The sequence below is a fragment of the Myotis davidii genome, unplaced genomic scaffold (genome assembly GCF_000327345.1).
Source record: "Myotis davidii unplaced genomic scaffold, ASM32734v1 scaffold399, whole genome shotgun sequence".
Taxonomy (NCBI): Eukaryota; Metazoa; Chordata; class Mammalia; order Chiroptera; family Vespertilionidae; genus Myotis; species Myotis davidii.
In genome coordinates, this window is record NW_006292094.1 from 3,792,779 (window position 1) to 3,802,678 (window position 9,900).

General features: G+C 56.1%; 1 protein-coding gene across 3 annotated transcripts in view; it reads left to right on the forward strand.

The window, feature by feature from the left end:
• Positions 1-9,685, forward strand: part of TMEM130 (transmembrane protein 130) — a 10,063-nt gene extending 378 nt beyond the window's left edge. The window contains exons 1-8 of one of the 3 annotated variants that reach the window (XM_006765417.2): positions 136-187; positions 2,766-3,071; positions 5,001-5,160; positions 5,852-6,018; positions 6,262-6,346; positions 7,419-7,621; positions 8,534-8,646; positions 9,068-9,685. In XM_006765417.2, coding sequence (XP_006765480.1) covers positions 151-187; positions 2,766-3,071; positions 5,001-5,160; positions 5,852-6,018; positions 6,262-6,346; positions 7,419-7,621; positions 8,534-8,646; positions 9,068-9,253 — 1,257 coding nt within the window. In that variant the 5' untranslated portion in view covers positions 136-150 and the 3' untranslated portion in view covers positions 9,254-9,685. Of the gene's footprint in view, positions 1-135; positions 188-2,765; positions 3,072-5,000; positions 5,161-5,851; positions 6,019-6,261; positions 6,347-7,418; positions 7,622-8,533; positions 8,647-9,067 lie in introns of those variants that run through there. The other 2 variants (XM_006765415.2, XM_006765416.2) reach the window with 2 other exon arrangements.
• The last annotated feature ends 215 nt before the right edge of the window (positions 9,686-9,900 follow it).

Sequence of the window (9,900 nt, forward strand, 5' to 3'; positions counted from 1 at the left end):
CTGGCCCCGTGCCCCCTGCGTGCACCACCTTCCCTCCGCCCCCCGCCCCCCGTAAGCCCCTCTACTCTCTCCCTCCCTTCACCGTTCTCCCCAGAAGTCGCCTCGCCACTTGAGGGGGCTCCCCGCGCCCCTCGCTTTGTGCTGCCACCCATGGATGGGCCCTGCGCTGCCCTCGGAACAGTGCGCGGTAACCCGCGAATCCAGCCCGGTGCTTGGGGACCTAGTAGCCGATGGAGGAGGGGGGATGGTGCGGGGAGACGGGCTAGGTGCGGGGTTCGCCATCACGTCACAGCCCCCCAGGGAACACAGCCAGGCTGCCCGCGGAGCCGCAGTTTTGCTGTAAAACGTCTCCTTATCTGGAGAGCCTTTCACCCGATTTGTGTTGGCTTTGGGCGGGGGGGGCGGGAGGGCGGAGGGATGCGATTTAAAAGCCCAGCCTCCATTTCCTCTCTGGGAATATTTCCAAAATGGACCCCGGGTAGGTTCCGCGGGTCCCACCCACGTCCCTGGTCGCTCCTCTACCATCTACAACCCCTCCCCGCCCCGACCCCCAAAGTCAGCACCAAATTTCGAATTCATTTTTGCGACGAAAAAGGATTGTCCAGATTAGAGAGTTGTGGGGAGCAGTTGGGACGGTTATGGGAGGGAATGTTAAATATTACCTAACATTTTCATTCACCCCCCCCCCCCCCCCCCACCACACACACACACAATTTAAATGAATGGGAGAGAGGAAGGCAATTCCGTGCAATGAAAGCCATAAAGTAAAATAAGAACTTGCATCTCAGCGATGAAATAAGGGAATCCTGTGCTTGGTCAGGATCACCTGCCTCCCCCCAGAGATTCAGATAGAAATGGAATCTCGTCTCCATTAGGTTTACGCGTCCAGAAATGATCAACGTGGCCCAAATCACACACAAAAGTGACTTAATTATTTGGAAGTCCTGTGTGGTTCCCAGGCTTGGCCTCTTGTACCCATGATATGGTCAAAATAGCTGGGAATGGGGTTGGGAGAACCCACAGGGGAAAAATAGAGGCTCGGACACCCATCCCACCCTCCTGGGGTCTGGGTCAGCCGCATGGTGTTGGTCCTCCACCAGGGGTTGAAGTCGGAGGTCTGTGCCCTGGACGTCAGTGTGTTCTCCAGACTTCAGCGGTACCCAGAAGTGTTTGGGGCTGTCTACATGTGCACGGTGAAAGGCTGAGGTAGCCATATTCTAGAATGTTCAGGGCTCCACACACTGTGTAGTCAGAGAAAACGTGTTGCTCCCGGGGCTTGCTGGTGGGTGTTGCTCTGTGCAGTTACCACTTGGCCTTCCGCTTTGGCCCTTTCAGCTTGCGGTGTCTCGGGACACCTCTGGCGCCCTCTTAGCCAGGCCTTGGCTGCTCTGTCACGCAGGCTCCCAAACCTGCAAAGATAGATTTCGATGGGTAGGGTACCGGGGCCTGAGCCTGGTTCCTTCAGCCAAGTCTTCATGGTCCATTTCAGCCTGAATGTCCTGGAGACCTCCCAGAGCCCCCAGGAAGAGGGACAGCATCGCCCAGGAACTGTGAAACTTCTGCTTTAAATGCTTAATGTCGGCCCTCAGACGGAAGGGTCAAGGACATATCGCCATGGCAGGCTCCATCCCTGGCCCTGGTCAGGGCGTGTGTGTGTGTGTGTGTGTGTGTGTGTGTGTGTGTGTAGGAGGCAACCAATGGATGTGTCTCTCTCACAGGATGTTCCTTTCTCTTTGACTCTCCCCTTTCCTTCCACTCTCTCTAAAAAAAAATAAATGAAAAATATCCTCTGGTGAGGATGAACAGCAACAACAAAATGCTTAAGAAAAAATGCCCTGGGAGGCTTTTTGTGTCTGCACAGGTAGGGGTCTCCCAGGAGCTGTTCCAGGGTCTGCCACAATTTTGCTGTAGGCACAGCCCCTCGCTCCCATCCTCCCTCCCAGCTGAGTCTGCCCTCCTGATTCCATTTCCATGGCAACGGGTCTGCATCTTGGTGCTGACATGCGCTGTGACATGTGCCTGTCCCTGCAGATGCTGGATGGCCCTTAACATGCAGCCAGCCGAACGTCCCTGCCCCCTGCCAGCCTTGCTCTGGCCCACACTCCTTCCCTGGGGGTGGGCAGGAGCATGAGGATGAAGGAGGGGATAGTTTCTCATCTGAGCACCTCTTTTTGCGCAGCCCAGCCGCCTCCCAGCCAGAGGGAGAGAGACTGGAACTCAGCCTGTTCTGCTGTTCTGCTCCCTGAGCACAGGGAGTGGTATGATCCCAGGGGGCTCAGGGTCCCTCATTTTAAAATACACCCCGTATCTTCTTGGGGCAGCTTCTGCCACAGCATCTGGAACCCCCCCCCCCGCCCCCCCGGGGCCATGGACGAGGGGCATTTCGTTGGACAGGTGCGAGTCCAAAGGAGTGGGCAGCGATGGGCACTTGTCAGCAGCGGCTGCCGGGGTTCCTCCTGCGACATGGGCAGGCAGTCTCTTCTCACAGCTGAGATGCCAGTCCAGGAGGGTCAGGCCCAGGCCACGCCCAGGCTCTGTGAGATAATAGTACGTCTGGGACACTGGAAAGAGCAGGTGATTTGGAGTCAGTCAGGCCCGGGTTGGAATCCCAGCTTGACAATGAACTCTTGGGCGAGTCAGGTGAGCACCTGGGCCTCAGTTTCCCCACCGGTCAAGTAGAATAAGAGAAGGCAGCCCAGAGGGTGGCAGTGTTGTTGCTGGCCATGTCCCCTCCTGAAACGCAGTTTGTGTTTCTGGGCTCCTAGGCCTGTATGAACTTCACCTCGTCGCCGATAGCCCTGCCACCACGGGGGCAGAGGTGAACATCACGGCGAGCCTGGTGGCCAGCGACAACGGCAGCCTGGTCCTGCCCACCGACCCGCACTCCTACCGCTTCCACTGGGTCCACAGCCCCCTGCTGCTCAAGGGGAAGACGGAGGAGGCGTTCAGATCCACCATCCGCGCCGTGGGCAATGTGCCTGGGGACTTCCCCATCTCCGTGTGGGTCACCTCCGCCGACTGCCAGATGTGCCAGCCGGTGGCGAGGAGCCGCCTCGTCCTCTCCATCACAGGTGGGGACCTTTCCTGTTTGCTAATTGGCCTTCAGACTCTGGGTGCAGGGAAACATCCGGCCTGGCTGGTAATGACAGAAATGCACATTAGACCCCTGACTCCTCCGTGGTCAGCTGAGTTAACAAAGGATCAGACTGGCCCACATGGCTCAGTGGTTGAGTGTTGACCTACGAACCTGGAGGTCATGGTTCCATTCCAGTCAGGGCACATTCCAGGGTTGTGGGCTCCAACCCCAGTGCAGGAGGCAGCCAATCAGTGATTCTCTCTCATCATTGATGTTTCTCTCTCTCCCTCTCTCTTGGAAATCAATAAAAACATCTTAAAAACAAAACAAAAACAAAAGGTCGGAAAATGGTGGTACCCACTGCTGGCAGGGCTGTGCTGAAACGGGCACTTAGAAGCACCTGTTGCTCCTGGGGGTATAAACGAATACAACCCCTTGGAGAGCAGCGGATCAACATAGAAACATTACTGTTCATTTTCATTCTCTCCTTCTCCCCCACCGCCTTCCCGCCTTCCAAAAGGTCCCCGCTCTCTTGGAATTCACAATCTCTTAAATAACTTATCGTCAGGAAGTAACCCTCCATTTGTGTGATGCTTTATGCACAGAGGGGTTCGTTGCAGTGGTGTTCATAATAGTAGAAGATATAAACAAGCTAAGTATGCAGCCATGAGGGGAATGGTTAAGTACATTGACATATTTTGTGTAATGAATAATAATGACCTTTATATTGAGTTCGTAATGTCCTGGGAGAACACTCATGCTTGTAAAATTTTATTTATTTATTTACTTATTTATTTTAAAATATATTTTTATTGATTTCAGAGAGGAAGGAAGAGGGAGAGAGAGATAGAAACATTAATGATGAGAGAGAATCATTGATCGGCTGCCTCCAGCAACACCCCCAACTGGGGACCGAGCCAGCAACCTGGGCATGTGCCCTTGACTGGAATCAAGCCTGGGATCCTTCAGTCCCCAGGCCGACACTCTATCCACTGAGCCAAACCAGCTAGGGCCTTATAAAATTTTAAAAAGCAACACAGCCCAGCGGGTGTGGCTCAATGGTTGAACATCGACCTAGGAACAAGGAAGTCATGGTTCAGTTTCCCGTCAGGGCACATGCTGGGGTTGTGGGTTCGATCTCCAGTAGAGGGAGTGCAGGAGGCAGCTGATCAAGGATTCTTTCTCATCATTGATATCTCTATCCTTCTCTCCCTCTCCTTTCCTCCTGAAATCAATAAAAATATGTCTTAAAAAAGCAAAACATAACCAGTTTGATCAACTGTGTTTAATATGGATATACACACGCACACACAAATACTTCGCAATTCTTTAAAAACACCAACAATGGTTGTGTGTGAGTGATAAGAATTTTCATTCTACTTTTCAGCATTTTCCAAACGAGCGCCTTTGAGCACACCTTACTCTTTGCTTTTGTGCTGGGGAAAAAAATCAGCTCTTCAATTTTTTTCTTTTTTAAAAGAAGGACACAGAAAGGAGGTCCCACCCACCCAGCACATTGGGTTAGGGATGCGATCGGTAGAGCTGCTCATTCTTTAAGGCTCCTCTAATGCCCTGAAGTATGTCCCAGAAGTCACTTTCGAAGCCTGTGCATTTCCTTCTGATTCTGGGCATCTTTGGGGCCAGAAAGTTCAGGGCCCTGTTGAAAGGGGGGCAGGCGGGAGCTATGCACGTCCCACCTGCTGTGGGTCTTCAACGCCGTCTATACGGCAGGCGCCATGACTCGGGGGATGAGTGCCTCTGTGTGCAGTGACCGGCAGGGTCCCCTCTCGACATCCCCCAGTTCTGACAACTGGAAGGTCAGGTAGGGGGGTGGCTGCTCCGCCTGCAGGCCCCTGAGGTCACTCCTGGCTCCGCCCTCCTGACACCTCTGTGGGCCCACCCTCCCTTGGTCTCTCTCCCCCAGAGAACATCGTGGGGAAACTCGTCATCTCGCAGAACGCGTCCCTGCCCTGGCCCAGCACCTATTTCACCAAGACACTCATTAAAACTTCCTTCCTCCTCCACGACCCAAGCAACTTCTTCAAGACCGCCTCCTTTCTCTACAGCTGGGACTTCGGAGACGGGTATGTCCTAGCCCCAAAGCCTTGGCCCCTGGTTGTGGCCCCCCTGTCCCACGCAGGGGGCCCTGGACTGTCCCGCCTTCACCCACTCACTCTCTCACACTCTAAACTTTCCTTGAGCACCGCTCGCTGACAAAGTTGGGGTGCGTGGGGACCGTGGTGAGTCTCCTGGGACCTGCCTCGAGGTGCCTGCAACCTAGGAGAGGAGGTCACTGGTGCCCCAAACAGTTCTTTGAGGAAGGTTGGCAGGACTTTTCTCCATTTGACTTTGGAGGGACCTGTTCCGGCTTCATTTCTCCATATTCCTCCTCTCCAAACAAGCCAGCTCCAGGGGGCAGGTTGGTGAGTGAGCCCAGGCAGCCCATAGGCACCCCAAGTTCATGCAAGGCTGGTGCTCAGCGGAGACCCCTCACCCACTTGAGTCCCCCGAACCCCTGAGCCTGTGAGTCCCATGGGGCCAGGAGGGTGGGTGGGGAGGGCTCCTGAGCCTTCGATGAACCTGGAAAGCGGTATGCGGGCTCTGAGGGCTGATGGCCTCAGCCTAACAAACATGTGTCCGTGAGCCATGCTGAGGTTCGGAGGCGGCTGCCGTGGTGCAGGCTTGCTCGTGAGGCCGGTCACTGTACAGCCACCCTGCCTCTAAGAAGCCATGTGAGTCACTTCTGTCATCTCTCTCCTCCCTGTCACCTTACAGCACCCAGATGGTGACGGAAGACTCTACTGTCTATTATAACCGTTCGATCATGGGGACCTTCACCGTGAAGCTCAAAGTGGTGGCGGAGTGGGAACAGGCAGCGCTGGCTGCCGGGAACGGCATCGTGCAGAAGACGGGGCACTTCTCGGGCTCGCTGAAGCTGCAGGGTGAGTCTGGGAGGTGTGGGGGGTTGGGGGGGTGCAGGTTCAGTGCTTCTTGTTCCCCGGCCGCATCAGCCTCTGGTCAAGGGCACAAGGCGCGCTGGTCTGCCTCAGTCTAGCGCATGGGGAGGAAACACTGAAACCCGCTCTCCCTGGCTTTTGCAAGAGAGGCGCTCACACAGCCCGGGCCTGGGAGCCCCGAGACATCTGTCCTTAGCCACAGGTTTAACGGGGCCCTCTGCCTTTCAGAAACCCTTCGAGGCATCCAGGTCATGGGGCCCACTGAAATTCAGGCCTTCCAGGAGATGACAGTGACCTTGAACTTCCTGGGGAGGTGAGTGATCCCAGAGTGCACTGTGTGACCTGTGGCCCTGCCACTCTCTCCCACAGATGTCCTGAGCCTGCTCCATATCCTGAGGGGCCCCAAGTCTGGGGGGTCTTGGAGAGCCAGGGCCACCCAGCCCCTTGGCTGTGCCATGGGAGAGCTGTGGGCACAGCTCCATTCTCAGGGTGCAGGGGAGAGGGCACTGGCCTTTCGGGCTGTCTGCAGTGTGGGCATGAGGGCAAAGACCGACAAGGGACCCCTGCATGAAAGGCCCCCGTATGTGATTCCAGCCCCCGGAAAGCAAGCCATCCTGGTAGGACGGGGCCCAGCTCTTGGCAAGAAAGCATTAAGCTGAGAGTGTAATAAGCGACAAGGCAGAGGCCGGGGTGTTTGCCCACAGGGTGGACAGAGCTGCAGAGGGCAGCAGCCAGGGCTCTCCTGGGAAAGACCACTTCCCTCCCCCACGGGACAGGTCAGAGGGAGGCAGGGCTTGAGGGAGAATGAGCGGAGGAGGAGGAAACGCCGTGGGGCTGGAGGGGGCTTGTGAGGCCTTCAGGAGGTTGTGGGGCTTGAACCTGGAGAACAGGCTGGGAAGCCAGGGGCTTGGCAGCCTGATGCTCGTGTGTGTGTTTTACACGAGCCTGGGGTTGTGTGAGATGGGAATTCTCAATGGGCTCCTTAGACCTGCGTTTCCCAGCTCGGAGCCTGTGCTGCGCAGGCAAACGGCATGAAATGCCCTCGTCCCCTTTAAACCAATCACAAGCCAACGTACCCTTTTGGATCCTCCTCAGTGCCACCTCCTCCAGGAGGCTTGCCCAGTGCGCCTGCACATCACTGGGGCATTCATTCGGCCTCCGCCAGCACTCCGCGCAGGCTGCTTGCCTCACGGCCTGGAATCCCCTCGGAGTCCCCACCTCTATCCACTGCTGCTCCCCAGTCTGGAAGGTGTGAGGCCAGGACCGCTGGGGGTTCTGTCTGGAAAGGACGTGGAGTTCCTGGCAGCCTGGCCTTCCTTGGCCTTGGTCTGTGCCCACACTCTTTGCTGAGCCTCTTCTGAAACGCGGCCCACATTTCCCTGCAGCCCCCCTCTGACCATGTGCTGGCGCATCAAGTCCGAGTGCCTCCCACTGGAGGAACAAGAGTGTCACCCGGTGTCCGTGGCCAGCACAGTTTACAACGTGACCACCATCATCATGGACCCTGGGGACTACTGCTTCAGCATCCGGGCCGAGAATGTCATCAGCAAGACACATCAGTACCACAGGGTCCAGGTGTGGCCCTCCAGTAAGTGACACCTCCCTTCTGCTTCAGAACCACACAGGCAGCAAGACCCAGCCACCCCTGCCACCAGCCCACGCTGCTCATGCCATCAGCAGCCAGTCCCTCCAACACTAATAACACCAATAACCCTACCGATCAACCAATACCATTGATGACTGCCCATACCCCCTCGCACCAAACTGTACCAGCGCCACCAACAGCCAGCTCTAGCACCGTCCATTCTAGATGGTGCTTCCCTCTGACCTGTCCCCGTGGGGGTAGGGGGCCAGTCTTCCCCAGGAGAGCCCTTGGAGGGCTGGGCCTTGGCTGCTGACCTCTGCAGCTCTGTCCACCCTTGTGGGACAACGCCACCCTTGACACCACCACCAGCAGTAACAACAGCCAGCTCCGCACCACCAGCCCAGCTGACCAGCACTGTGACCACATGCACTGCCAACACCTCCCAACAATGCCCAGAACCAGCGAACAGCTCTGTAATTGCTGCTCCCTTCAGCACTGCCATTAACACCCCTCCTGCCAGGCCCATGCCACTTGGACCAGGGCCACCACTGCCATGCGCCCCAGCGTCTCAGCTCTCTAGGTGCCACCACCATTGTCACCAATGTCCCTGCCACATTACCAATGCCACACATGTCCACAACATGAACACGCCCACACGAAATGCGCCACCAAGATCCCCATCTCCCGTTTATCCCCATCTCCCCAGCACGTGACCTCTGTCACAGCACTGTTGCCACATGCAACTCGGTTTTTGTGAAATCCTGGATTTTCCTTTTGAAGTTGCCTATTTGGGATGCGTGTACATAAGAAAAAGGCTCCGGTGGGGTTAATTTTTCTCTCCTGCTGCGGCCTCCTGAGAGTTAGCACTCAACGCTGACTACCTGGGTCCATGACTTCACCCTTTCTCACTCCCAGGAATCCAGCCGGCTGTCTTTGCTTTCCCCTGTGCCACAATTATCACCATGATGCTGGCCTTTATCATGTACATGACCCTGAGGAATACTACTCAGCAGAAGGACATGGTGGAGGTGGGTGCTAAGAGGGGTGGGAGGTTGGACCTCTAGGCCCTGAGAGGATGATGATGGAGAGGTTGTATGGAGAGACATGGGGGCAAGGCCAGAGGGCTTAGAAGGGTCTGGATCCAGTGCAAGACCCTGGGGTTCGGGGAGATGTGCCCATGAGGCATCCACAGACCAGGCAAAATTGTTGATTTGGCTTCTTCTCATCTGACTTAGCTCTTGCCTGGCAGCTGTGCCCAGGAGCTAGTAAGGGAGAGGGACACTGAAAGAGGGAACCCCAGGAAGCAGAAAAGCCCAAGACACAGTGGCATGCTGTGTGGTGCCAGAAAGGTTTTTGTGCATGCTGCCACTAGGCAGCTGAGCTCGTAAGGCCACCTAACGGGGCTCCTGGTGGGTGGGTGATTGACCCATGGGGTTTTGTTCATCATAGGTGGCTGATTTTGACTTTTCCCCCATGTCTGACAAGAACCCAGAGCCACCCACTGAGGCCAAGTGCTGCCAGATGTGCTGCGTGCCCTTCCTGCTGGAGACCCCGTCTGAGTACCTGGAGGTCGTCCGTGAGAACCACGGGCTGCTGCCACCCCTCTATAAGTCTGTCAAAACTTACACGGTGTGAGCACTCCCCACTCAGCCTCCGCTTTAACTAACTGCCAACTCCACGCTTTCGGCAGGTGGTGCATGCCACCCAGCAGGAGGGGTTCATGTGTGCGGAGCCATCTGCCCTGGCCAGCTGTCCATCTGTACAGTCCAGCTGCTGCCACAAGCCCCCTCAGTCACCATCCCCCAGCCATCTGCCCATCTGTCAACCCAGCCACCGCTGTAAGCCCCTCTCAAGTCAACCCCATCCCCTCACCTTTGAAAAGGCTGGGTACCTCCTCTCTCCAGGTGTGCTTGGCTGTCCCTCCCTGATCGTCCCATGTTGGCATGACTGCTGGCCACGTGTGGTTTGAGCTTTCCTCCCCCAAGCACCCCTGTCTGGGTCAGAGACCTAGGAGAAAGGTCACAAACGATTAGGGATACATCACAAAAGGTCACGCATAGAGACAAGCATGTGCGTGTGCGTACACACACACGCGCGCGCGCACACACACACACACAGGTCACACAGATATCTCGGGTGATCTTCGTATTCAATCGGTTGCTGGGATGTACCCTGAATTAGAACCAAAATGAAATCTGACCTCCACTTGGCCCCAATAGCTCCTGGGCCTGGTTCATCCCTTTGTGAGTGGTTTCTGCACCTACCTGGTCCCATTCTAAGGA